The sequence below is a fragment of the Lemur catta genome, chromosome 17 (genome assembly GCF_020740605.2).
Source record: "Lemur catta isolate mLemCat1 chromosome 17, mLemCat1.pri, whole genome shotgun sequence".
In the NCBI taxonomy this organism is placed as follows: Eukaryota; Metazoa; Chordata; class Mammalia; order Primates; family Lemuridae; genus Lemur; species Lemur catta.
This window is the reverse complement of record NC_059144.1, coordinates 13,966,393-13,993,948: the sequence shown is the minus strand read 5'-3', so window position 1 is coordinate 13,993,948 and position 27,556 is coordinate 13,966,393. Positions and strand designations below refer to the sequence as shown.

Sequence of the window (27,556 nt, the reverse complement as noted above, 5' to 3'; positions counted from 1 at the left end):
TCTTCTCTCCAAATATATAGATCTCATATCTTTTAAGTCAACAGTAGTATCATAAATAAACTCTGCAAGAAGAGCTCAGATTTCCCTCTATCTCTACAGTGTCCTGCAATGTATGAACTCTGTGACTTATGCCTTACTAACCCTTCCTTCTAGGAGTTTGATCCCTCTTACTTTGCTCCGTAAAGACAGGCTTCATTTTCTTAGATAATTTTGCATGCCAGTGTCCACAGTGTATTTATCAATAGTTTGAGATCTTCATAAATTCTCATTTGGCATTGGTTTTTATGTTAGCACTGCCAAGCAAAAATGGTCTAGACACTCTATTCAAAAATAACTCTCTCTGGGACAGGCCTTGAAGTTGCTGGCACAGGATTCTGTCTATCTATGGATACTTCTCCTAGGAGACTGGATGTCTTCCTGGCAGGCAGGAATTTTGCCCCAGAAGATCCACCCGCTATGGCCAGCATTATGTAAAGGATAAGCGTGCTCGATGGCTCACATCCACTGAACATAATTCAGTCAATAAAGAGCGTGCATTATGCATATATTACATATACGCAACTCATTTATAACCAAGGAAAAGAGGACCAACGGAAAGTTGCGGTTTAGGGAGGCTTAAAAATAACTGAATTTATATTGGGGAAGATGATATATTCTTAAACGTGTTGCTTTTGGAGATTAGAAAAATGGCTCCTTTGCCAGCTGTTGCTCCTTTTTTAGTGGGTGGTATCAACCATGTGATGCCATTGCTTCCGGCGGCTGCACAGAGTCCCTTTTGCAGAACTTGCATGCGGTTGAGCGTTTCATCCAACGTTACCTCTGTTCCTTCATCCATCCCATTGCCATGTCAGTCGTATCGAGCAGGGATTCCGGATGCTGCGTATTTTAGGTGATCTTTACTGGAAGCCACGGGTCATCTTCCACTTCCGCATACTTGAAAGATTAAAGCGCACCTCTGCGCAGGGCCCCCCCAGAGGTCCCGCTCCGCGCGCCGAAGCCCCGGGAGCCGGCGGCCCGGAGCTCCGCGGCTTCCCGGGAACGGCGGGCACGCTCGGGCCTCCCGCCGCCGGGCGCGCCCGCACTACAGGTCCCGACGGGCCGCGCGCCGCGCCTGCGCACCGCGGCCGAGCAGGGAGGGCGGGGCGCCCGGGGCGCGCAGCTGGCCGGCTGAGGGGCTGCGGCGGCCGCGGCGGGCAACATGGACAGCGCCGGGAAGGAGCGCGAGGCGGTGCAGCTGATGGCGGAGGCCGAGAAGCGAGTCAAGGCCTCCCACTCCTTCCTCCGAGGGCTGTTTGGGTGAGAGCCAGACCGCGCGTGCCCTAGGGGGTCTCCGTACTCGGCCCCCTTCCCCGCCGGCTGTACCGCCGGAGTCTCCCACGGATCCCCTGCGTCACGCAGAGCACACCTAGGGGCCCCCAGCCCCCGCCTGCCCCCCAGAGACCAACCCCCCAGCCGCCCCCTGGAAACCTCCCAACTTCCCAGGGTCCCTTAGTTCCCACCTGCCCTCCAGAGACGCCCCCTCCAGGACCCCCAGCGCCCCTCTGGAAACCCCACATCCTTCCAAGGTCCCTCAGCCCCCACCGGCACTCCAGAGACTCCCCCGGGCCCCAGCGCCCCCGGAAACCCCACAACCTCCCAGGGGCCCTCAGCCCCCACCCGCTCTAGACAACCCCCCCCAAGCCCCCAGCTCTACCCTGGAAACCCCACAACCTCCCAGGGGCCCTCAGCCCCCACCCGCTCTAGACAACCCCCCCCAAGCCCCCAGCTCTACCCTGGAAACCCCACAACCTCCCAGGGTCCCTCAGCCCCCACCCGCTCTAGACAACCCCCCCAAGCCCCCAGGTCTACCCTGGAAACCCTACAACCTCCCAGGGGCCCTCAACCCCCACGCACCTTCCAGAGATTCCCTGGGGCCCCCAGCGCGCCCTGGGTTCCCCAGAACGCCCCAGCGTCCCCCAGCCGTCGCGCGCCCTCCAGAGCCCCCAACACGCCCCCCTGGGCTCTCCACAACCTCTCAGGGTCTCTTAGCCCCTCGCGCCCTTCAGGGAACCCCTAGGGCCCCCAGCCCGTCGGGCCGGACGCTGGCCCCTCGTTGGGGCGGGGGTCCGACGGCCTCGCCGGTCAGCGGAGCCCCGAGTCCTGCCCGCGGGGCGTGCTTAGGGCCCCGGCCGCCCGGGCGAGTTGAATTTGTTCATTTCGTCACGTTGGAGCCCGCAGCGCTGGGAAGACCCCTGTGGGGGTGGGGCACGCCAGGGTGGCGCCGGCGGGGCGCGTGCGGGAGACCCCGCCCCGGCGTCTGGCACTGGCTTCTGGGGGCGCCCCGCGGGCGGTGGGCTTCGCTGGTGCGTGGGATCTTGTGCCTGTTGGCCTCGCGCCAGGGCCCTTGCGCCTAGTAGACATTTAGTAAATATTCTTTGGATAAACAAATACATTTTTTCAGCGCAGTAGTATTTTTCCTTCGCCAGAGATGAACGTGTAGACAGGGCCTCTGGTTTGATTAAAGGTAACGCAGCTCCTGTTTAAGTCTGCGTCTTTCGGGAATCCGTTAATTCCTGTGGTTCTTCCATGATCTCCCAGGGAGGGTTTTGAATTCGGACTGTCAGAAACCGGAGCCTACAGTGACAGCTTGTGGAAGAATTCTGGACTGTTAAATATGTGAATGATTCAGCTGTTTATGATGAGAGAGGCAGAATTTCGTGTGTGCTTGTTTCGCTTTTTCCTTTTGAAAATGAAAGATCCTTCACTGTCATCAAGAGCAGATTTTTTTCCCTAGAATGACCAGTGATACATATTTAACCATTCCTTTATTAGACACAATTTTTTTTTTCTCTTAGTTCAGAAAACACAGGTAGTGGGCTCTTGGCTTGTTTTGCCAACTTCATTCTTTTGGCTATAAATTTTAATACTTTACCGTTATTGATACGTCTTTAGGAAATGCTTAAGGGCAGGTTTCATGCAGTGCCCAGAAACGTGGGCTGCAAAGATGCATAAAGATAAGGGTCCCTGTCCTCTGGAACCTGTCAGAGGGCATTTGTCACACCTGGTTTCTAAATTTCTCATGTGATGTATAGCTTGAAGATGCAACTATGAATTATAATTTTTGTTTCCACTTAAAACTTACGAGAATACATAAGGAGTGACGTCTAATACTCCATGCTGCCATCAAACCACTTTCTCTGATTCACAAAACATTTAAAATTCATTCAGATACAATTTAATGTCATAATACCTCATGCCAGGAGGTGATCTTAATGTCACAATGTATTTCAAGTCAAAAAGTGCTTCCCCAGGAGAGAGTCTGAAACTCGCAGAGGAAAAAGCATGACAGCACTTGATGCTTGTCTCAGGGGAATACTCCTTTTGGTGAAGTGTTTTGTTGTTGTTTTTAGGAAACTAGGCCAAACCTTCAGCCAGTAAACCTAAAAGGATTTTGAAAAGCCTTTTTGTTTTTAAAGAAATGTCTCCTTTTTGATTGCTGCTACCCTGTGTCATTGACAGGAGGACATATAGGAAGTCTTTCATCTTCACCATTTACACTCACTTTGCACAGAAGTTATTGCATCCTAGGTCTAACATGGATACAACAGGTCAGCTTATTATCCTAGCTTTGAGACCTAGGGCAAGTTACTTAGCCTCTCTGTCCTCAGTTTCCTGTGGTATAAAATGAGGTTAAAAATAGTGCATCTCATAATTTATGAGATCTCAGTGGGTTTATGTTTGTAAAATATTTAGAGGCATGGATGTTGGAGATGGTGATTATGAGATATTAATTAGCATATTCATCAAAATTGTCAACTCTATTTATCAAGGAAGCAGTGGCCAGACAGATTAAGTGACTTTTCCAGGATTTCAGAGCCAAAGACCTTTTAGACTGGGTCACTGGTCTTTTAATAAAATAAAATATCTGAAAGAGCCTTTAGCCAGACTGTATTATTTCTAGTAATATTTGGTTCCAGGAGAGCTTAGGGGAAGATGAATACTTAGAGATCTGTGAGTTTTAATAATGTTATGTAATTATTTGAAGCTAAAGATTAGACCTAGTATCTCTGTGAGTAAACAATGGAAAGACTAAGTTTTTATATCATTTTTATATTTTAGATGTTTACATTCCTACCTTATGTGTGGCATCGCTTGTACCTGTCATTACCTTTCTAAACTGGAATATGTGTTACTCACCCCCGACCCCCGTCCCCGTAGTTGTAGAGTTTCCTCATTTTCATTTCTAATGGTCCACATGTAATCCTTTGTTTAAAACATAGTGTAGTCTATTTCTATGTCAGACTCCTGAATTAACATAACACAAAATTAACAAAACACACATACAGAGCTCACATATTTAAGAGCTGACCTGCTAGTGCTTTAAAGGGGACAGGTGTTTCTGAGCATGTGGCAGCTATTAAAAAGTGCTTGGCATATTGCAGATATTTCATATGACAGACATTCTCAATGTCCTAACTGCTGATTAAAGCCTCTTCCTCTCAGTGTTTATCCACCACCCACACTGGTTTTGTGGCAGTACTGTATTCTCAGTACTACTCTATAGCTCTTGCTTTTTTGTTGCTTGCATAAAATTAGATGAAAATATATATGTATATTCATGAGAAAATGTCAAACATTTCTTGTGTGTGCAAAGCTCAAGTCCCATGCCTTGTCTGGTTGGTAGGCAAGGTGTCAATGTTTGTTCCATGCTGTGCCCCCTGCAGACCCCCTCACCAAGAAGAGACCTGACGGGACGCAAACATTGCAGGAAACCACTGTCACTGGTGTTCTATTTTTCTGTTTAACTGCCAGTTAAACAGTGAGGTGTTTTTGTAGGTGGAATTAAATTGAACCTTACTTCTTCTGATGGGTGTAGTATGGCACCTATAATAAAACTACTACCAAAAGAGTTGTACTGTCATTTAGTTCATTGTCAGAGATGAGCTGTTGAATTTTGTGGTTAATTTCAAATTCTAATTTATAATGTTAATGAACTGCTGGTATGATCTAAAACTGGCCTGAGTCTGGCATGTAAGATAGTTTTGAATCGCAAAAGCCTCTTACTGTCCTCTCCATTTTGTTGCTAGGAGACCACAGATTGAGGGATAACCTACATGATGCACATCGAAGAAAGTAGTGTTTTACGAGTGACAATGGGAAGATGTTTTTGGTGGTTAATGCTGTCTTCCCTTGCATTTCAATGTTCCTTAGTTTCAGAGCTTATAAAAGAGCTTATAAATCTGGCAGTGTCAATGTTTACATTGACCTTTTAATGAAAGACCCTATTAGGTTATCTGGAAATAATCATGAACATATAATTTATTAGCTATTTGTGAAAATTAGGAATATTTGTTAAGCATTGTAGGCTGTTAATTATCAGTATTCTTCACTTAGCTTAATTTCAACAAAGATTATGTCTAAGTTTTGCTGAAATATGTGATAGTATGTATAAAGCATTTAGGTCTTCCTCAGTTACAGTTGATATTCAAATGCAGATTGAACTTTTAAAAAAATGATTAGGCTCAGATTTACTTACAGAGACAGTTGGTATAGTGTAATAAATAGATATCTATATGTATATTTCTTATAAGAAATAGAATAATCTATATATTAATCATTTTATATATTATATAATATATAAGAAATAATATGTATTATTATATATGGGAAAACCAAATAGAGGCTCTAGTTCTCTCATTTGGTGACCACAGCCAAGTCAATCACACTCAGAACTTCTTTTTTTTTTAGGTTTCAAATGAGCAGAGGGACTGAATCTACTTTTCAGTGTTACAAGGATTGAATGAGATACCAGAATGCTTATTCAGTTGCACACAGAGTTATCGGATTGTTGAGCATTGTCATTTAGTTTTCTAAATTTAGGTCAAGTTATAGTTTGGTATCAGTGGTAAACTATTACCTGATTGGCCTTTTTCTGTTTGCATTTTTGCAGTGTTCACCATATATTCTCTCATTCTTGTGAGCCTTGTGCAGAGTTGTTTAAAAGAGTTAAGGAGGACCCAGTGATGGTATGTGGCTCTTTGGGTCTGTCCTATTTTGTTGCCACTGCCCAACACTTCACCCAGCTTGTGGCATGCAGTAATCACTTGGTGAATATTGGTAGAGAGCGTAAATATATCAATGCTGACGTATTAGCATGCTAATACAAATGCTGATTTTTCTTTTATTCTTATCTGGTTTTCAAGAGCAAAGACATACCAAGTGAAGGAGAGTTCAAGTCACTTTCTTCTATGTTTTATTTAAATATTTGTTTATTATAAACATAGTAGCTACACATGGTAGAAAAGTATAAGGAGTATAGAGGAGTTTCAGTTGAAAAGTAAAATTCTCCTTAAGTCTTCCTTCTTACTCTCACTCCATTTTTAACTAAAAGTAACCATTTTTATCTCTTTTTAGTTCTGCTGATGATTACTATCATAATTCCAAGTAATTTTAGAGTACTTTTACTTCCTGATTTCTGAATTTTAGACAGTGTCTATTGATTCTGCTAAAAATGACGAGGGATTTATCATAACTTACATGGTCTTGCATTTCACCCTTTACTTCCTAATTTTACTTAGTTATATCTCAATCTCTAAATATGACATTTTATATAAAAATGGCTTATTTTAAACGTATAATTCTCTATAATGAATAATTCTCTAAGTTAATCAAAATAATTATTTTATACCTTAAGAAATTTTCATATGTTTTCTGTGACTTAAGAGAGTGGCTGTGAATATATTGTTCAAACTGGGATATTTTTAAGATGCCAAGAAAATGGATATAAACCAAGAGCGTCCATGCAACTGGGACACAGAATCACCCTAGTTATAATAGGCTTTGTATACTGTTCTTAGACTTTCACACTGTGTTCATTTGGTTGGATGGTAAAATCAGTAAAGCTTTTGCACCTTCAGAGATTTTCAGTGAGTGATAGCAGTTCACAGTAAGGAAACTTGGAAGTAGAATTTCATAATGTTAACTATTTCTGTATTTAAATGGAGTTTATTGTAAATAATAACAATTAAAATCTAAGAAATTAATAAATCAATGCATTCTTAAATTAAGATATCTTTTTTCTTGGTAAGGAAGTATCTGTCAATTCCAGTTTTATTTGGTGTTTTTATTAGGGATTAGTATTGTACTTTGAAGGCCTTTTCAATATCTGTGGAGATAAACATGATTTTTCTCCTTAGAGTTACTAATACGTTAATTAGTGAATATGAGGCCTCATATTGTACTGTCCTTGCATTGCTGGAATAAACTTCTCTGGATTATAATGTATTTTTTAATGGGCTCTATTAGATTCTGTTTTTACATATCTTATTTAGCTTTTTTGATTTTAAAATTTGTTTTTGCATAGTCTTTATTAGGTTGCAGTATTGATGTTATAGTTGCCTCATAAAAAGAATTTGGAAGTTTTTCTTTTTTTCCTAGGCTCTGGTCTTTGAAGGTTTTAAGAAGAATCTATTTATAGTGAAACCATTGGGACTTTTGTTGGATATTTCTTTGATAACTTTCTCTTTTTTCCTCTGGAATTTGGAATGTTTAAACTTTCTATCTTTACTGAGGTCAGTTTTAATAAATTGTATTTTCCTAAGAAATTATTCATTTCATCTAAGTTTTAAAAAAATTTATTTGCAGAGTTGTGCAAAGTATTTTTTTATGACTTTTAAAAATGTTCTGTTTCAGTAGTTATTTCCTTCTTGTCACTTCTTATTTTTGTATTTGTGCTTTTCCTCTTTTCTCCTTGATTCCTTTTCTCCAGACAACCAGTATTTTGATTTATTAGTTTAGTTCTACTGGTTTTATGTTTTCTGCCTTATTAATTTCTGCTTGTACCTTTATTGCTTTCTTTCAGCATTCTTTGGCTTTCTTTTGCTTTTCCCCCTGCCTCTTTGGGGGTAGGGGGTTGTTCATTGGCCATGTTCGTTATTTGTATGGATCCAAATATTCAGGGCTGTGAATTTTCCCGTAAAACTGCTTCAGTTGTATCCCATAGATCCTGGTATGTAGTGTTTTCATTTTTGTTTATTTCCCCTTTGATCCAAGAGTTGTTTAGGGGTTTTATTTCGGGTGAAAGGGTCTTTTTTGTATATTATTATTACTTTCTAGTTTTATATCATTATGATCAGAGAACTTACTGAGATTTTCTTTGTCACCTAATGTATAGTTGGTGTTTGTGAATGGTCCATGTGCACTTAAGAAAAAGGGGGATATTCTCTTGTCAGGGTTTGATAGAGATCCGTAAGATCAAGTTGTTGATTTTATTGTCTGAGTCTTTCATGTCTGTATTTATTTTTTGTTCACTTGATCTGCTTTGGACTAAGAGATGTGCATTAATGTCTTCTCTCATAAGTGTATTTCTATCCTCTTGTATCTGTTATAGTTTCTGCTTTATAAAGGTAGCTACTGTGTTTTGGCACATAGATATTCACAACTAATATTATTTCATCATGAGTGTCTTTAGCATTTTGAGGTTAACTACTTTATTTCATTTAATGCTTTTGAGCCCAAAGTGTATTTTGTCTGATTTCAGGATAGAAATCTCTGTTTTCTTATTGCTTGCGTTTGCCTGCTTTAGGACTGTATTATGTAAGAGGATCATACATTCTGCCTGCTGCCTATCATCCCCCTCCCCATTGAGCCAATCATGGCCATGTGACTGACTTTGAGTAGACTGATGAAGTATGAGTGGAAGGGATGCATGCTCCATCGGAGCAGATGTGCAGGGGCCACCCTGTGCTTCTACCATGGCTTTTTTACTTCTGTGAGAAAATGAGAAGAGTACATACTAGATACGGGTTGCATTCCAGAAAGATCCAGCAGCCACAATCAACCTGCAGTAACAGGTAAAGTGAGCAAGAGAAGCCTTTGGGAGATGTCGGGGTTATTTATTGTTGTGACAAATCTAACAAAAGTTGGTTTATATATTTGGTATACTTTTGACTATCTGTTTATTTTAAGCCTTTCAGTATAGCTTTATTTTAGTTGTGTCTCCTATATTGAGCACAGAGTTGGGTTTTGTTTTGTGAGCAAATCTGGAAATTATATGAATATGATTAGTTCCTAACTCTGTCATACTACTTTATGTTATATTTACTATATATCTGTTTTAATTGCTATTTTTCTTCGTGTGATCTCTTTTTCTTTAGGAAGGCTTGTAATTTTGTTCAGCTGCTTACCTTTATGCTATAAATCTTTTAATGTCTTTAGCTCTTTTTTCTTACTTAAGCACCTATTATTTTATTTGCTGTGAAAAACACCGACTATCTATGTGCCTCTCAGTGAGCATGTTGTATTTCCCTTTTTCTCCAATGTGTGTGTGTGGGTTTTTTTAGCTATTTGTACTTAATGTTTCTATCCTTTTCCCTACTTTTTAATTTTAGATCTATAACAAAATGTATTCAGTGCCTCCACCCCATCATTTCACCTCCGTTCCCTAGTCATCTACTTGGTTGGAAGTTAATACATTATCCCTTCAGTCCTGGCTTACGTTAATGTTCTTGATGGATGGCTTGGCTGTATAGTCTTTGACTCACATTTTTTTTCCCCTGTAAGTTTTTTGAAAAATGTTGCTCCACTGTTGTCTTGCTTTGCATGTTGCTGTTGAAGTTGGAGACTAATCTGATTTTCTTATTTTTGTATGTAACTTTGCCTTCTTACCTGGAAGCCCAGAGTTTTTCTCTTTATAAAATCTTATAGTCTTACCAGTGTGTTTCGTAGTAGACTATTCTGGGTCAGTATTCCCAGTACACAGTAGGCCTGTTCAGTATTTAGATTCAGGTCTTCTTTTGTTTCTAGAAAATTTTCTGATATTGTTATTGTAAAAATCGGTGTTTTTTTCCTTCCCCTCTTTAGGACTCCAGTCACATGGGTATTGGCTCTCTGCCTGTCCTCTCATTTTTTCTCCAACCCTTTTCTCTTCATTTTCATTCTCTTGGCTGTTTTCATTTTTCTCCTCGTTGTCAGTAAAATCTATTCTCCCCTTAGATATATTATAACAAAGATTTTATTTCTGAGATCATATTGTCTTTTTCTTTCTTTCCTTCTAGAATTTGAAACAAAAGTTCATCATCTTAGTTTTTGTGAGTTTTTAAATTTCTGACTTACTTGCATATCTGCAAGGGTTCTTTTAATAATTTTAAAATCATGGGATTGTTGTTTTCGTCTGCCTTGTGGTTGTTTTGGGGAGCATATTTGTCAGCTGCAAAGTTTTTATTCTTGCTTCTTAAATAGTAGCTTTGTATGGTTGCTGCTTCCCTTTTCTGTTTAGTTTAGAGAGTCATAGAGTTTTTTGGGCCCACAGTAGCACATGTTTCTGTGACAAGATGAGCGGTTTGGGTGACTTCACAGGTTTCTTAGTTTGCATGCTGTCTTGTGTTGATGCTATTAAGTGCAGTTTCTTTAATGAATGGTGTTGTGAAGGGGTAGGTAGTGTGACTTCCATTTCTGTGATACCTTTTTGTTTCAGAAAGTCTAATTTATTTAATTTATTTCTGCCACTTGCCTTCTTTCCTTTTACTGCCAAGCCTCCTTAGTCCTTAGAACTGCCTCTTTCTTCTAAGTTGCCTCCTTCTCTCCCAGAAGCATTGTCTTCTAGTGACTGCTGCCTCTGGCCATGGCTCTCTGTGCAGTTCCCAGCTGCAGTGCTCTAACCTGCCAGGTCTTACCCTGGTCTCTGTGCTTCCCCACCCTGGCGGGGCCCTTCCTTGCTGGGAGTTCCTGCCTGGACCACCATCGCCAGGTCCTGCCACACTCCCCTCTGCTGTGCACGGGCTCCCTTCTCACTCCAGCACAGGCTGTGTTGCTGGCTCTGCTAGTTTTGGATTTTTATTTCCCCAATTATATTTAAACAGATGCTTGCTCAATTCTGTCTCCTACTTTTGCTGTAGGCATGAATTATGGGTGGTTGCATTTGTTCTTTATTGATCTGTGTGGTTTTTGGAGGATGTATGGACAAATTTGTCTTTGAGCAACTACCGTTATCCTTTGGGAATCACAAGTCTCATCAGTACTTTTTAAAGATTAAATTTTTATAAAGGGTGAAATTTAGTTTAAAAACTGCTTTTGGCAAGTCAGGTTGTGTATAACAATCATTTGAGTTTATCCACTAGTTACTATTCTTAGCTTTCTTATGTCTTTGAATATCTTAGCTTTGCTTTATTAATGAATCCAATCTATACCTATTTCCCCTTTATAAAAAAGGTGACTACTCCCTATACCAAATTGAGGCATTGGGACTATTGCAAAAATAAAGTCCAGCTAGCTTTCCTTGTTGTACCTGTTCTCATAAACGTTATTTAAGGAAATTATGCTTAAACACAGATACTTTGGTCACAGTCCTTAAATGTCTCAGATGGTTTCTGATGTCTGAGAATCTATGATTATTTTTTCTTAATTAAGCAAAAATAAAGTGAAAAGATCTCAGAAAATTGAATCCAAGAGCCCAGGCAGAGGACTGAGACAGCACTCCCCTTGCTGGGCTTGCCTGGTGGAATTTCTCTTTGTCTCCAAGGCCAAGAGAGGGGCCTGACTGCTCCTGGGAATGACAGCATTCACTGGACTTTTCCATTGTACTTTGGGCTCTGTATTACTGGTTTATGCAGAAACAAAGGATCTTTCAAATGCAGCCTTTTGGTGTAAGAATTCAAATTAGCATTCAGGAGGTTATCTCCCTCCTGCCTTTTTAAAACAATTTTTTAATATTTTTTAATTGACACGTAATTGTGTATGTTTATAGGGCTACAATTTGATGTTTCAATACATGTGTGTGTTGTATAATGATCATATCAGGGCAGTTAACAGATCTGTCACCTCATGCATTTATCATTGCTTTGTATTGAGAACATTCAAAAACCTCTTCTAGCTGTTTTGTGTCCCCCCAGGGCCTCTCCATCTCTTCTGTTGCAGAGGGCTCTACTTTTTACATCCCATGAAAGAAATTGGTTTGTTTCAAAATATGTTAAGCCCAGAAATAAAATCAGTTTAGAAGGGTTAAGTTTATCTAGAAAAACCCAAGTTTTTAGTATCTGTGGAGATTATAGAAATGAAGCATCAGGTAAAAATAAATTTTTATCACAAAGGAAATAGCTCTGTATGGCAGAGCCACTTGTAAACAGATTATGAATTTTCCTCTCCTTTTCTGGATACTTTCTGTATTGGCTTGTTGTGGGACATGTGGGGAAACTTTTTAGAAACTATAGTGTGGACAGTTTCTTCTGTCATCAGCATTGTTAGGCGGCCTGGGTGGCAGGCCTGGTGCTGTCCCTTTCCGCAGAGCGTCAGGCTGGTGGCTAAAGAGGTACTGCTGGTAAACAGCAAGAAGAGCTGTCCTGTTCGGTGGATTCCCCCGCAGGGTCCTGGGCACTAACAGTAATCCCTGCTTTCAGTCTGTTGACAGGTCTTGACACCTCCTCAGGGCATCCTGACAATAGAGCTGAATTTTACCTCCACTTATGCGTGCACAGCCTCACAGCACGATCTCTGTCACTTTTTGTGCTACTTCTACTCTAATATCTTGTGATTTTAGAGGCAGCTTTATAACTACCTCAGCAGTTGTCACCTTCTTCTTTCGGGTACATCTCGTGATGTGCGTGCTATTAGTTTCCATGGTTCTTCTTCAATGTCTCCCTCCTCCCACCCAGTTTTAAAATAGTATGTACTATAGTTGCCAGTGTTTTACAGAGCTCCTAAATAGTTATTATTCGGGATGGAGAAAAATCAAGACTTTAGATTATTTGAGGATTAATTGGTTTTCAGGGCTCTGCTGTTCGCTGGTTCCTAGTGGGACAAGTGGTGGCTTTGACCACGTTTCCGCAGTGGAACGTGGAATGTGGTGGCATTGATCTTTCTCTCAGACCTCTTCCAGGCCTGAAGTTTGATATTCTTTCCTCAGCATTCTGACTTCCTTGTAGGCAGGAAATTTTTTTCCTTAGTGTTTCCTGGTGCATATTGATCTCAATAAATATTTCCTGAATAAGTAAGGTCAAGAAGAGGAGGCAGTCTGCCTTGCCCCTGGATCTGAGGGGGGATGTTTCTGCTGGGGTTGCCAGGTGGCAGTGATTCTTGTGCAGATGGGTCCGTGTTGTCTTTCGTGGTGGAGAAAACGTTTTCTTCTTCAAGGTCAGAACCCTATAATACCAAAAATGCCATTGATCATTAATACCATTAATATCATTAATACCATTGAGTTAATTTAGCTCAATTTAACCTTCTTAATGTCAATTTAGTACCATGTCCTTACGTTATATCACTTTATAACATAGATTCTCCCCTCACAAAATCTTGTTTCCGTTTTCTGGGATCTTGTACCCCACTATGGGGACTCTGGATAACAGATGGATTATTTGAAAGTAAATTCTGAATATTTGTTCTTAAAACTTATACAAATTAACTTTCATATATAATAAACATTTTGAATAATTTCAGAAGTATATTTTTCATGAAGTTTTAAAGTTATTTTCTATTTATGACAAATGAGTTTTCACTGGTGTTTTTAAAGTGCGAATACTTTTGGTAATTCTGGTTCAGGAGAGGTAAGAGTCTCATAGTATAGTGAGGTGCATGCAGTATTTTTATAAAGATCACTGAACTTGAAGTCAAGTGTCAGACACCACTGATCTTGGCTAGATGACTCTGGGGATCCATTGATGTCCAGATACTGTTTTCTGTCCTGTCAAATGGAGGTAGTATCTTCCATGGTTGTTGTAATAATGAAAATGGCATGACGTGGAAATATCTAGCAGAAAACCTAGCATAAGGTGGGAGTTCTGCTACTCCTAGCTGTATCTGTCTTTGAAAATAAGAGGATAAAGTACTTTTTAATTAAGCTAGTTTTATTTGGAAACCTTTAATAAGAATGATTGCACTATAATTACAGTTCAAGATGCCTGGTATTCTTTAGAAAAACAAGACACAAGAAAGTGACAAGCCTTTGTTAGCTCCAAAGGAGCTATAGCTAAGGTTGAGAACGTTCTCATGTTAGGAATTTTCCATCGGGGGAACCTGTTAACTAATTGTTTGAAAAAAAAAATGTAGATTTGAAGTAGAGAAAAAGAGACATGAAGATGTGAGAGAAATCTTTGCTTATTCCGACACTTCATTTGTGGTGTAGCTTATTGCCATCCTGTCATTCACTGTGTGACATAGCTCTCAGGGGTTATTTTTGTTTGTTTTTGATTTGGGGGAGGCAGCTTTATTCACACATCATTTCAATTCACCCATTTAAAGTGTATAACTCAGTGGTTTTTAGCATATTCATAGGCCTATGCAACCATCACAATTTTAGAACATCTTCATCACCCCAAAAAGAAACCCCTTAGCTTTCATTTCTCCCCACCTCCCCGTTTTCCCCCAACACTACCAGCTCTAGGTACCAATCCACTTTGCATCTCCTATAACACAACACTCAAGACTGGGTGATTTATAAAGAACAGAAATTTATTTCTCACAGTTCTGGAGGTTGGAAAGTCCAAGATCAGGTTGCCAGCATCTGGTGTCTGGTGAGGGCCTTCTTGCTGTGGCCTCACATGGCAGAAAATGGAAGGGGAAGCTGGAATGATTGTGTGTCTTCATATGGCAGAAAAGTGAAAGAGAGCCCACTCTCACAAGCTGTTTTTATAGAAGCTTTAATCAATTCATGAAGGCAGAGCCCTTATGACCTAAACACCTCCCATTAGGCTCCACCTCCCAACACTGTTGCATTAAGGGTTAAGTTTCAGTTTGAATTTTGGAGAGGACGAAAGCATTCAAACATAGCACTAGGCAACTGCTGATCTGTTTTCTGTTTCTGTAGATTTGCCTAAATCTAGATCTCTCATATTAATGGAATCATATTGTGTCTGACTTCTTTTGCTTTGCATGTTTTCAGGGCTCAACCATGTCTTAACATATATTGGTACTTTATTCTTTTTATTGCCCAATAATATTCCATTGTCTGTGTATACCACATTTTATTAATCTGTTCAACAGTTTATGGACATTGGGTTGTTTCCACTTTTTGGTTATTAATGATTAATGCTGCTGTGAACATTCACATACAAGTTTTTGTGTGAACATATGTTTTCATTTCTCTTGGGTGTGTACCTAGGAGTGGAATTGCTGGGTTATATGGTAACTTTATGTTTAACCTTTTGAGCAACTGCTAACTCATTTTTCAAGTAACTGCAACATTTTGCATTACTCCTAGGGTTCCAGTTTCTCCATGTCCTCCGTAACACTTGCTGTTGCCTGTCTTTTGATTCTAGCCATCCTAGCAAGACCCAAATAATATCACACATGTGGTTTTGATTTACATTTCTCTGATGGCTAATGATGTTGAGTATCTTTTGATGTGTAATATATCTTCTTTGGAGAAGTATCAATTCAGATCCTTTACCCATTTTTTAATTGGGTGATTAGTCTTTTTATTATTAAGTTGTAAGAGTTCACAAAGAACAAAATGGTCTAGATATAAATTCCTTATGTATATTGATTCCCAGAGGCTTTTATGCCTTCAATACATGGATTAGGTTATAATAACCATACTGATTGAGTCAAGCTCTGCATTGACAACTATATATGAGTTATTTCTTTTGATTCTCATAATAACTCAAAGGTATAGATAATATTGCCGTCAGTTTACACATGCAGAAACCTAGGTGCAAAGGAGTAAAGAACTAGCCCAGGGTCAAACTGTTAGTAGTTATTGCCTAGGGTCTGAGTCATACCTGGGCCTCACTATATGCCCAGACTTGACTCTGCACTAGGCCTTGTGTTGACACAGAGCTGCATGCTCCTTTGCTGGAGCTTGGAGTTCCTGGCATATGTGTGTGCACTTACTCATGTTCATGTGTTTATACTGTGCCCGGTCGTCAGGTGTCAGCCTTGACCTCTCCTGTCTCTGAGTCTTTATGTCCATAATGCCACTGAGTTCCTTACTATGTGTATTGCACAGTTACAGTCTACTGCACCTTGTTTTTCTGCTGGCCATTTTATGTTTATTATCTAGATAGATAATATCTAGATATTATCTAGATAGATAAGACTGGTAAATATCTTTCATAGAGGGGCCTTAGCTTAGTAAAAGCTAGGTTGGATTAGGAAACTCTGGGGAATTTATGAGGATTATTTTGACTTTTATGTAAGAAGAAATTTCTAAATAGCTAAAGCTATCTCTCAGTGGAATCAGCTGCCTGGTGAAAACTGTCCAGAACTGTATGTATGCAAGCAGCATTGGAGTGTCCTTCTCCCAGAATGTTGTAAAATGCATTTCTACACAGGGTGTAGGGTTGGATCCTGAAGCCTCTTTCACATTGGAGAAGGGCTTGCCACTGGCAGAGCTGACAGATAATGCAAGTGTAGAACAGCGTGGCACTTTCTCATAAGATCTGGCTTTAGGTTTTGTTTTTATTTTTAAGACTGAATAAACAGTGCTAGACTCTTGGAAAATAACAAGGTAAAATTGTCTTTATCCTTCACAATATAATCTTCGAAAAAACTTACTTCTCACTACTCAGACTGATATAAAACTTCAGTTTTCATACATGGGAAGGACTCTGGTTAAGGGTGTAGGGTTCTGGGGTCAGCCAGATCTGTATTTGAGTCTTAGTTCTGTGGTATCCTTGCTGTGTGACCTTGGGCTAGTTACTTTGATATTGTTTGCCTTGGTTTCCTCATCTGGAAAATGGAAATAGTAAGATCATCTCCTCTGAACAGCTGTTAAGATTCTGTAATGCTTGTCTGACACATAGTAAGTGTTCATTAAATGTTTATTATTTGATGGAGGGAGGATTAGGGATGGGGACGGTTGTTCAAATAAACATAACCTCATTTTTAAATTTTTCTCAGTGGAAACACAAGAATAGAAGAGGCATGTGAAATGTACACCAGAGCTGCAAATATGTTCAAGATGGCTAAAAATTGGAGTGGTATGTACAAAGTTTTTGTTTGTTTGCTCTTCAGGCAAGTACTTCAAAATCACTTTGAAGGAGGAAATGACTGTATTCCCTAAAAGAATGAGACTCTTGGCCCCAGAGACAGTTGATGATACTGAATAACTCATGTGGCCGCTGTGGATGGGAACTAAAGGAGAGCGTGCTCTGAAAGAACTAAATTTAAAAGCCTGACTTAAATTCAAGCACAGGGACAATGTCTGTCTTAATCTCTATAAACCACCTAATACAGTAGGTATGTGGTAACTTTTAGAGTTAAAATTACTTGGAATTAGAAAGCATAATCTTTGCTTCTTACTAGTGTGCTCAAATAAATACAGTGCCGTAAGGAATGAAAGTTGGAGTAAAACTCATTGAAAGCTAGTGGGATAAATAGAAATGCCTTGTTTACTTTACCTGAACATTGGTTGAGAATTTCTAACCATTCCCTGCTCTGAGATAACTGTGATTTCACTGAGAACCGTGACAGTGGGGTGAGGGGTTTACATAAACCTCAAGAAGACTCATTATTTTTTCAAGTAATGCTTTCTAGCCAGTGAGATCTCACATAACAAAATCCACAGGATTATTCTTTTCATTGATCTGAGAGGGGCTGGCTCTTTCTAACACTGATTTCAGAGAGAAATTTATTCACCTCCTCGTGGCAAAGAGACTTTACGTGGCTTGGTGATGGGGTATTTCTGTTGTGAAGATAGAGACCACTTTGACTGGAGCAGGGGACGTGGGTCTCGGGATGTAGCTCACAGCTGCTGCGGGATGGAAAGTGGGTCCCTCGTCCTCTACAAGCCGTTTCCCCATTTGCTTTTAAGGCATATACTTTAAAATCATTTCAAAGGAGAAAATACTTTTGAACTAGATGAATCTGAAAGGTTTCCTCTGGCTCTAAAGTTTTTTTTATAAGTTTAGTTTTAGGTAAGACTTTATTTAGTTAAAAAAAATCTTTTGGTTTGTTTTTTTTTTTGTTTGTTTGTTTTGAGTCAAGGTCTAACTCTGTTGACCAACCTGTCTAAATGCACTTATATCCGAATTATATTTTATTTTTCACAATGGAAGAGAAAATAGTTTTATCTCATCATCCGATTTTTTGTTTTGTTCAGATCCTATAATCATAGGTGAAAATTGATCTTACCTAAAGAGACCACTTATTATTTATTGTGTCTGGTGATCAGATATTCTAACCTTTGGAAATTCCACTTCAGAGAGGCCACTTATCATTTATATAACTAAGGAGGCTTTGTGTGTCCTCTCCTCTTCCCCAAAATAATCTGTTGCCTGGGGTGATGCCCTCCGTCTAGCTTCCTGACATCTCCATGGCTTCTGTGCTTTCCCAGTCTGTTTTAATGAAGCAACATAACAAGTTATGTCTGGTCATATCAATCCAGATGAGAGCTGACTTCCTAACAGTGGCTTTCAAGGACTGTCCCCTTCCTTTCTCTGACCTCATCTCCTACCACTCCCCTTTGTGTGCCCAGCTCCTACCTCAGAGCCTTTGCATGTGCTGTTCCCTCTGTCTGCACACTTTCCCCCAACAGAATGTGCAGAATGTGGCTGGTTCCCTGCTTCCTTCAGGCCCTTCAAGAGTCATCTTCTTAGTGAGGTCGTCCCCTTTTTCTAAAAAAATAGCAACATTCTCCATTTCCTTATCACCATCTAGCAAAAATAAATTATAGGCTGGGCATGGTAGCTCATGCCTGTAATCCTAGCACTCTGGGAGGCCAAGGTGGGAGGATTGCTTGAGGTCAGGAGTTTGAGACCAGCCTCAGCAAGAGTGAGAGCCCCATCACAACTGAAAATAAAAAGAAATTAGCCAGGCAACAAAAAATAGAAAAAATTAGCTTGGCGTGGTGGCACATGCCTGTAGTCCCAGCTACTTGGGAGTCTGAGACAAGAGGATCGCTTGAGCCCAGGACTTTGAGGTTGCTGTGAGCTAGGCTGATGCCACAGCACTCTAGCCCGGGCAACAGAGCAAGACTCTGTCTCAAAAAAAAATTAAAATTAAAATAAATAAATAAATTACATAGTGTTTTATTCATTTATATTTGTTTAATTATATGGTGGCCCTCATTAGGATGTAAACCCTGGAAGGCCAGGATGTTGTGTGTTTTATCTCTGCTGTACCTCCGGGGTAGTACCTGCAACATAGTAGCTGCTAAGTACATGTGTTGAGTGAATGAATAAATATTAGACTCTTTGAAACTATGTCCATGTTGCAGTGGTGGTGATCATAGCACCATTGCATCTCTTTATAGTTTTAAAAGTTCTTTTATAATGGTTACGCTAATTTGTTTGATACTCACCTTTTGGGAGATTATGTTGATGGGTATTAGACCAATTTTATAGGTGAGGAAATTAAGCCTGAGAAGTTGCATGACTTCCCAGAGGCCATTTAGTTTAACATATCCTCTTTTAACGATATTTCCGAGTTCGGAGAAACTGAGCTGGTATTTATTAGCAGTGATTGGAGTGAGTACTCAGAGTGAAAAAGTAAGCCAGCTGCTACTTTTAAAAGGTAGGAACATGAAAATATAAAACTAAAGCACTTACTGTTGTCTGGGAAAATGAGGTAGCCCAAGAGAGCCTGGATGTTGTGGTATTACAGCTCGGCAAGAAAAGGATGAATCATGATTGGTTCTGGGGTAGGAAACATAGATAAACTGTCAGAAATGAAATGCTGACAGGAGAGGGAGAATGTAGGTTGTTAAGAAATGATGGCATTTAAAGATGCCAAACCATAGGTGTGGTCAATGGCTAGATTTGCATATAATAGTGAAAGTGGCCAACGTGTGTATAACCTGACTCAGGTCCTTCTTAGCACTTTCCTTGGGAGGTCAAAGTTACTACTACATTCTTCTGAAGCAGAGCTCACCAAAGCTACTGTTCAGCTGATATATCCTAAACTGCCACTTGGTGGTTAGCTGCTGCCCCAAGTACCCCAGATGCCTGCCTCACTATACCTGGCAGTGGCTGGCCTTGGCCCCTCCTCAGGACCCCAGCCTCTCATGATTCACCAGTGGCCAACAACCCCGGGACCAGCACCCACTCTGATTATTTAGTGTCTGTCTTAGTGTACTCCTGCTGCTATAACAAAATACCTTAGACTGGGTAATTTATAAAGAGAAGAAATTGCTCACAGGTCTGGAGGTTGGTAGTCCCAGATCAAGGCACCAGCAGAGTCAGTGTCTGGTGATGGCTTGCTTTCTGCTTCTGAGGTGGTGCCTTCTTGCTGCATCCTCACATGGCTGAAGGGAGCAAGGAAGCTCCCTTCAACCTCTTTTATAAAGGCGCTAATCGCATTCGTGAGGGTGGAGCCATGATGACTTAATCATTTCCCCGAAGGGCCCCACCTCTTAATACGCGTTGAATATTGGATATTAGGCTCCAACGATAGAAATTTTGGGGGATACCAACATTTAGCAATATCCATGTCATACTGGTGGTTAAACATTTTCCAAACTGCCTGGATATTTTTTTTATCAGAAACTGAGGCATAGAGCAAGAGTTGAACCTGGACAAGCTTTCTCCAGAGTTTGTACTGCCTCTTTTCCCTTGGCTGAAAGTTCAAGAAACCCACATGGAAATTATGTGGTTACCTCTAGAGACTCAGGTGAAGCTTTAGCAGAATTGGATGTTTTATTTCTCACAGAGATATTTAAAGCAAATGTTTAGTATCAGCAGTGGGTACTGCTTCATGACTAAAGTTTTGTTTTTTTCAGAACCTAAAGGTTTTGTTATACTCTTAATCATGCTTTTCCTAGTGGGACAGATTCTTTCCTCTCCATTCCTATCGTACTGACGTCCCTATTTCAGACTTTCCTAAGCTTGTGTCTACCTCATCTATCTATCCTGCACTTGACTCATTTCTCAGAAGCACTCTGCCTTGTTGCATTCTCTGAACTCAGCAAGTTCCTCATGTTGACGCTTAAACCCTCCTGGAACTGGCCTGATGCATCTTCAGCCTTGATTTCCGTTGCCCTCCTCCAGTTGGGACAGGCTTGTCACTGGCTTCCACTTCTAGCTTTTTCTTACCTTCAAGTACGTGTGCCTTGTTCATGCGACTCCTCTGCTAGGGATCCTTTGCTCATTCTCCCACTCCAGAAAATCCCTGATTCAAAACCTTTTCTGAAAAAAAATTTAGTTCATATATCTGGAGACCTGGGCAGTACCCCACAACCAGACCTATCAGTGCTTCTGCAGGGAAACGTGCAAATTCTCACACTAAATGGGATGAAACAGACTAAACCTCATATAGATTTCAGTTAGGTCTGAGATCAAGGTGTGGGGAAAAAAAAATTCCGTCAGGTTTTGCAGTAAACTGAAGAAAAAACTTTGAGTTTTTAGACTGTTTTGTATTTCAAAATTGTGGATCTGATTTTTACTCAAGAAACTTATTTTCTCCATTATTAGCGATTTTTTCCACAGTGACAACTAAGTCCAGTAGATACTATAAGATAGAAAAATGAGCAAATAACTATCCTTGAGCTCAGTATTTTACATTTCATTAATTACTTGTAGCTTGATGCCCTAATTAGTGTTTATTGTATATTTGTGGATTAAAATTGAGCAGCCCAGAATTTAGCTATTGATATTGAATGGCCTGGGCAGAGAAGGGAGGCTTGGTGCCCAGAAGCACTTTGGAGGGTCTCCTGGGGCTGAAGTGGAGAAGCTTTCATTGCTGTTTGACTTGATTCTGGCTATTATTATATAAACCCAATATGCACTTGACCATATTTATATGTGCTTCTGACTGGAATGTGTCTTTTCAGTGGGATGTAACTTTTCTAGGTAGGTCCAGCACTTAGAGCATGGGCCATTCTGTGGGGGGACCTGTTCCTCTTTGTTTAATTGTAGTGTCTTCTTCCTCAGCTGCAGGAAACGCATTTTGTCAGGCAGCCAAGCTCCACATGCAGCTTCAGAGCAAACATGACTCTGCAACCAGCTTTGTGGACGCTGGGAACGCTTACAAAAAGGCAGACCCGCAAGGTAAGACGGGCAGGGCACGCAGCACATCCCTCTCTGTGTAACTGGCTAGACAGTGTTTCCTTCAACCTTAAGGTCGATGCTGGTGTCCTTTTTGTATCCTGGTAAAAAGGAGGTTTTGTGTTTTGGAAAAATAAAGAAATTTTGGTGACTTTAGGAATTTTTCTTCTTTAATCATTTAAGGGCTTTTGTAAGGAGAAAGTATGTTAAATTTAATCTTGGTTCTTTAGTTGTCAACATCATTTTCTCAAACTCCATTTATGTTGAATTGTAGGGAATTTTTTTGGAAGTTACCTTTAATTTTATCTAAGACTTCTTGTATCTTAATTTTGTGAAAATATATATTGATCATAAAAAGAAATTCTGATGTTCCCTTCTAAATACATAATGAGTTTTAAGATCCAGTTAATGGGAGTTTATAATATCTGATGGTTTAAAAGTCTCTTATTCATACGGTATCCATTTTCTTAAAAGTGTTTTTCAAAGTATTCATTTTGAGGGAAGAATGAAATTGGTTATTTAAACATTTTGCAATTGTTATTTTTTTTTAGTTAGAATAATGTACTTAGCAATTAAAAGCATTAATTTCTTCCCTCCCACACATGTGCATAGAGAGCTTTGCATCTCCCTTTTGCTTTTAGCAGTTTATTTTGTTTAACATAGAAAATCCCAACTTTTATAAATATATCATAAGGAAATAAGATTTCTTCAAAGGATTTTGTATAAAGATTAATCACAGTTTATTTCCAAAAGTGAAAAACTGGACATAGCCTACATGAGCAATTAGAGTAGAATGGTAAAATTATAATACATCAGTATTTTGGAATATGATACAAGCATTAAAATCCCTGGTTTCAAGGAATCTTCAGTGACCTGAAAAATGTTCTCATGGTAATTAAAGAGCCACATGAAACTGGATATTGTATGATCTCAATTTCAGAAAAAATTTTGTGCAAGTAGAAATGTATTTTAAAAAACACTGGAAGGACCAGGTGTGATGGCTCCTAGCACTCTGGGAGGCCGAGACAGGAGGATTGTTTCAGGTCAGGAATTTAAGACCAGACCAGCCTGAGCAAGAGTGAGACCCCATCTCTACCAAAAATAGAAAAAATTAGCTGAGTGTGGTGGCATGCATCTGTAGGCCTAGTTACTCAAGGTAGCCGAGGCAGGAGGATAGCTTGAGCCCAGGATTTCGAGGTTACAGTGAGCTATAATGATGCCACTGCACTCTAGCTGGGGTGACAGAGCAAGACTCTGTCTCAAAAAACAAACAAGCAAACAAAAAAACATTGGAAGGAAAAATGCATCCAAATACTAACAAGTGAATTTGAGTGGGATTATAGATAGGCTAGTTTCCTCTTTATGTTTCTGTATTTTTATAGCTATAACAAAGAATCCACTTTTTTATAGAGTTTAGAGAGAAATTGCTTTAATTTTTGTTAATCTATTTACATTTCTAATTCTTCAGTTAGGCCTTTTCACTTTGCTTCCTCTTTTAAACCAAAAGCAATAAATTTGGAGCTGTCAGCTATAAGCTACCATTATAAATACCACTATTTTATGATAGAAGTTTTTGGCTCAGTGTTTAAAAAAATTAATATAATTTATTAGCATTATTGTCTATTCAATTTTTTATTTCTTTTATGGATATATTAATATACCAAAAGTTAGCATCTTTGAACATTATAAAAAATGTTGACTTTTCTTAAGAGTTGTCTGAACAGGCATTTCAAAGTGCTTTTACTTTTGGCTTTATGAAGAGTAGAATCTATTAAAGTGATTCTTCTTGTGTCATGGATACCATCTTCCAAAATTAGTATATATACATGGTATTAATGAAGAATATATTTACATCTATATTGTAGCGGACAAAATTCATCAGTGTTGGTGACAACCTCCATGGTTTTGTTTTCTTTATAATGCAGTATTTCACGTTGCAGTTGGAGTCCTCACTTTAAGGTTAAGAGAAACTGAGCCAATATTACTCCACCTCCAATTCCCCAAATTACACTGTAGCTGCTGGGAGCAAAGCCATGCTGATGACTTTGGGCTTATGCATGATTTGTTTGCTTCTCACTAACTAACCTGCCCACCCTCCACCCCAAAATTATACCTCATCAATGTTCTAATAACAGCCATGAAGACAGGCTCACCTGAACCCTCTTTGACTGAATGGATTTTTCATTGTTTTTCTTAAATGCATACGCTTCAGAGGCTATCAACTGCTTAAATGCAGCCATCGACATTTACACAGACATGGTAAGACATTGCATTGCTTGAGCGGCTGTGGGGTGGAGTCCTTTGAGATGGCTTCAAGTTGTGTTCTTTTTTTTTTTTTTTTCCTGTTCCCAAACTGATTGGCATTCAAATAGGTAAAGTGGGCGAGTGACTGATTTTTGTTTTTTCCCCAGGGGAGGTTTACAATCGCAGCCAAGCACCATATCACTATTGCAGAGATCTATGAGACTGAACTTGTGGACATTGAGAAGGTAAGCAACGGGCACGGTTCCTCATGAGTGAAGCATGTAGACAAGTTGACTTGAGAACTCTTCTTTCCCCGTCAAGTCTGAGTGGTGCAGAGTGATCAGAGATGGCTTCGCTTGAAGGCTTTCAGGGCCTGGCTGGCTAAGTAGTCCAGCTACTTTCTTGGAGGAAGCATCTAAGACATGAGAGCTCTCTCTTTGATTCATGTCAGAACATTAGTATTACCAAAAAAATCTTCAGCTCTATCACTGAGCACCCTGGGAAGGAAACGTAAGAGCTCACCTCTGTACTCACTCAGCCATCACACCCTTAAGTATCATCTGTCATCCAGCAACTCACAAATCTGACTGCAGCCCAGACCTTTCTCCAAGCTCCAGATTTCTGTGTCCACCTGCCTGCTGACCTCTCCATTTGTATCAAGCAGCTGTCTCCAACCCAGCATGTCTGAGACTGGATTCTGATCTCAAGCACCCCCAGGGCCCCCCACCCACCCCTGCAAAACTGCAGGCTTCCTTGTCTTTCTCTCTTTCTCTACATCTGACCTGTGAGCAGTTTCTGTGGGCACTGTCCTCCCTGCTCCCAAGTCTCAGCACTTGTCACTGCCTCCTTGTCTCCCAGCTTGTGCTTGATCCCCGCAAAAGCCTCCGCCTGCTTCTACTCCCTGCTTCCCCCACCCTGCCCGCCCCACACTCCCATGCCACAGAGCAGCCAGAGTGATCTTTGTGAGCAGTGTATCAGATTCTGTTTCTCCACGGCTCATTACCTTTTGTTGGCACCCTCTTCCTTTAGAGGAACAGTCAGAGCCTTGCAGAGCCTTCATGGCCCCACTGAGTTGCTCCCCACAGCCCCCGCTCCACACGCTCCTACACCTGTAGGACCTCTTCTCTGTCCTTTTCCTGTCCTCTCCTCACATACCCTGCTTCAGCCACCCTGGCCTCCATGCTCTGCTCACATGTGCTAGGTGAACACAGGACCTTTGCACTGCTGTCCCCTCTGTCTGCAGGGCTCTTCCCCTAATGTCCCCTTGGCTGACTCCTCACATCCTTCAAGTCTGCACGGTCAGCTTCCCCTGTCCTTCAGTTTTTGCTCATTTATCACCTCTTCCATGAGGTTTATCATGGCCACCTATTAATAGTTAAAATTAAAACCTCAGCTCCTCAGGAATCCATACCAGACCCCCCCACACACCTCACTCAGCTTTTTCTCTCTTACTGCATTTGTCGCCTCCCACCATGTCCTGGGATATGCTTGCTCCTCATTCCTGGTGTTCATCTCTCTCCCTCCCCTGAATGGGCACCTGTGTCCACAGGGAGCTTTGCCTCTGTTTTACTGATGTGTCCGAAGAGCCCAGAACTCTGGGACATAGTAAGCTCTAAATAAGTATTTGTCAAATAAACAAATGACTACCTCTGCCATAGCAGATGGAATCTTGATTCAGAGAAGCATCTCTTAGGCAGTGCTAAAGTTGGATTGGCGTTGTTAACGCTCACACTCTGACTTCATGCTGATGCCACCTTCTGGTTATTCAGCATAAAATTTGCTCATGCTTGTTACATAAAGTTCATTATTTGGCTGTTTTTTTAAAATATATATATATATGTATATGCATATATATAATTGTCATGCTTTTCTGGGAATACCTCTGAGCCTCTTGATCAAGTGAGGGCCACCCTGTGCATTGGCGTGTGTGTGTGAACCATCTCTTTGGAAGGTTGTCTGTATATTCTGAAGGAAGATGACGGAGCTGAACCTGGGACCTCCTTTGTTCCCTGGTATGAGATGGATGATGGGACAGGAGTGGGGATGCATGGGTCAGGGTGTCTGAGATGGGCATGGTACGTTTACTGAGGTTGAACGAGTCTTGGGACGAGCACTGTGCGTGGAGCACCTTTGCCAGCAGAGGCTGCTGTGCCAGCTTGCTCTCCCACAGCGGTCAGAGGAGCACACGGGGAAGGAGCCCGCAGTGCAGCGCCTTCTCTGCCACCAGGGCGTGGTCTTAGGCAACTACTCCAGCACATGGGTATCCATAAAATTGAGGGTGGGTAAAATGACCTGAGGCACACTGCTTTTTTCCTTTTATTTTTAAAAAAAATGGTGATTTGTCATGGCAGCTTCTGAAACCCCATTACCTCATGGTGTTCCTGCCATTCTGTGAATTGGCCAGTAGATGGTACCTTCTCTCATTGATGCGGCATATTCTTTTAAAAGCAGAATATCAATGAACCCTCAGGGTTAGCTTGTTATGGTCCCTGACATTTGGGCTCTTGTGTTTAGAAACATCGTTACCTTCTCTTCCCTAGTTGGACTCACCAACTGATCGTCAGTGGTGTGTGAAGTTTGAAAAATCGGTTGCACCAAAAGTACCTTCTATCTGGTTTGTTACAGATGAATTTCTTCCCTTTTAGTACTACTGCCCAGTGTCTGTTCTATGACTCATTCACAGATTTTGATTAGTGAACAGTGAAGTGTGACGTTTTATAAGCTTATATTACTACTTTTACTTCATGAAGTAAAACACTGAACCAAATAACAAATGGGTACACTTTAGATGGTCTTTTAAATGATCCAGAGGAACTATGACTCATTTCTGTTTTATCCCTGGGAGAACCTGATTTAACACTGTTAGTTGTGGCATAAGATAGGTGTATGTGGCAGGTTCATGTTAGGTCCCGTCTAGGGGTGTTTGTTGTGAAAGAATTGATCCCACTTTAAGGCTATGTAAGGCTCTTTCACCTGCAGGATGGTCTGTTAAGCTTGAACCCTGGAAGTTGGATTTTCTTTAAGGTACCGATGACCGTGCAGTCATTGTGGCCTTGTTTTTCACTTCAGGACCCCATATATTCTCCATGTATGAGGTTCTTGGGGAACCTCATCTAGGTTCCCCAAGAAAGAATGTCGTGACCCCTTTGGCAGTCTACTTAAATAGTAGGATAATAAACTGGTCATAATGTCTGTGTTCTTATGTATGCTGTTGTTATTGGTGATTGTGTCTGCTTTTGATATTTATTGTAGTCCTTGAAATTACCAGAATGAGATGATTTGTGGTATGTAAGGGTCTGCTTGTGCCTGTTAACTTTCACTATTTGTTAAAATTCCAAAGTATATGTGAACATCTAGAGATAACCTGTGGCCAGTCTCTTTTCTCTGAAACTTCTCTATTAACCCAGTGGATGTGGTTTCCT

At 40.6% G+C, this 27,556-nt stretch overlaps 1 protein-coding gene across 1 annotated transcript in view; it reads left to right on the top strand.

Moving 5' to 3' along the window:
• The first annotated feature begins 1,107 nt into the window (after window positions 1-1,107).
• NAPB (NSF attachment protein beta) overlaps window positions 1,108-27,556 on the top strand; it is a 43,347-nt gene continuing 16,898 nt past the window's right edge. Inside the window, exons 1-5 of the mRNA XM_045529101.1 lie at window positions 1,108-1,296; window positions 16,810-16,889; window positions 21,777-21,892; window positions 24,090-24,149; window positions 24,302-24,379. Of these exons, the coding sequence (XP_045385057.1) occupies window positions 1,199-1,296; window positions 16,810-16,889; window positions 21,777-21,892; window positions 24,090-24,149; window positions 24,302-24,379 (432 nt within the window). The 5' untranslated portion in view covers window positions 1,108-1,198. The remainder of the gene's footprint in view (window positions 1,297-16,809; window positions 16,890-21,776; window positions 21,893-24,089; window positions 24,150-24,301; window positions 24,380-27,556) is intronic.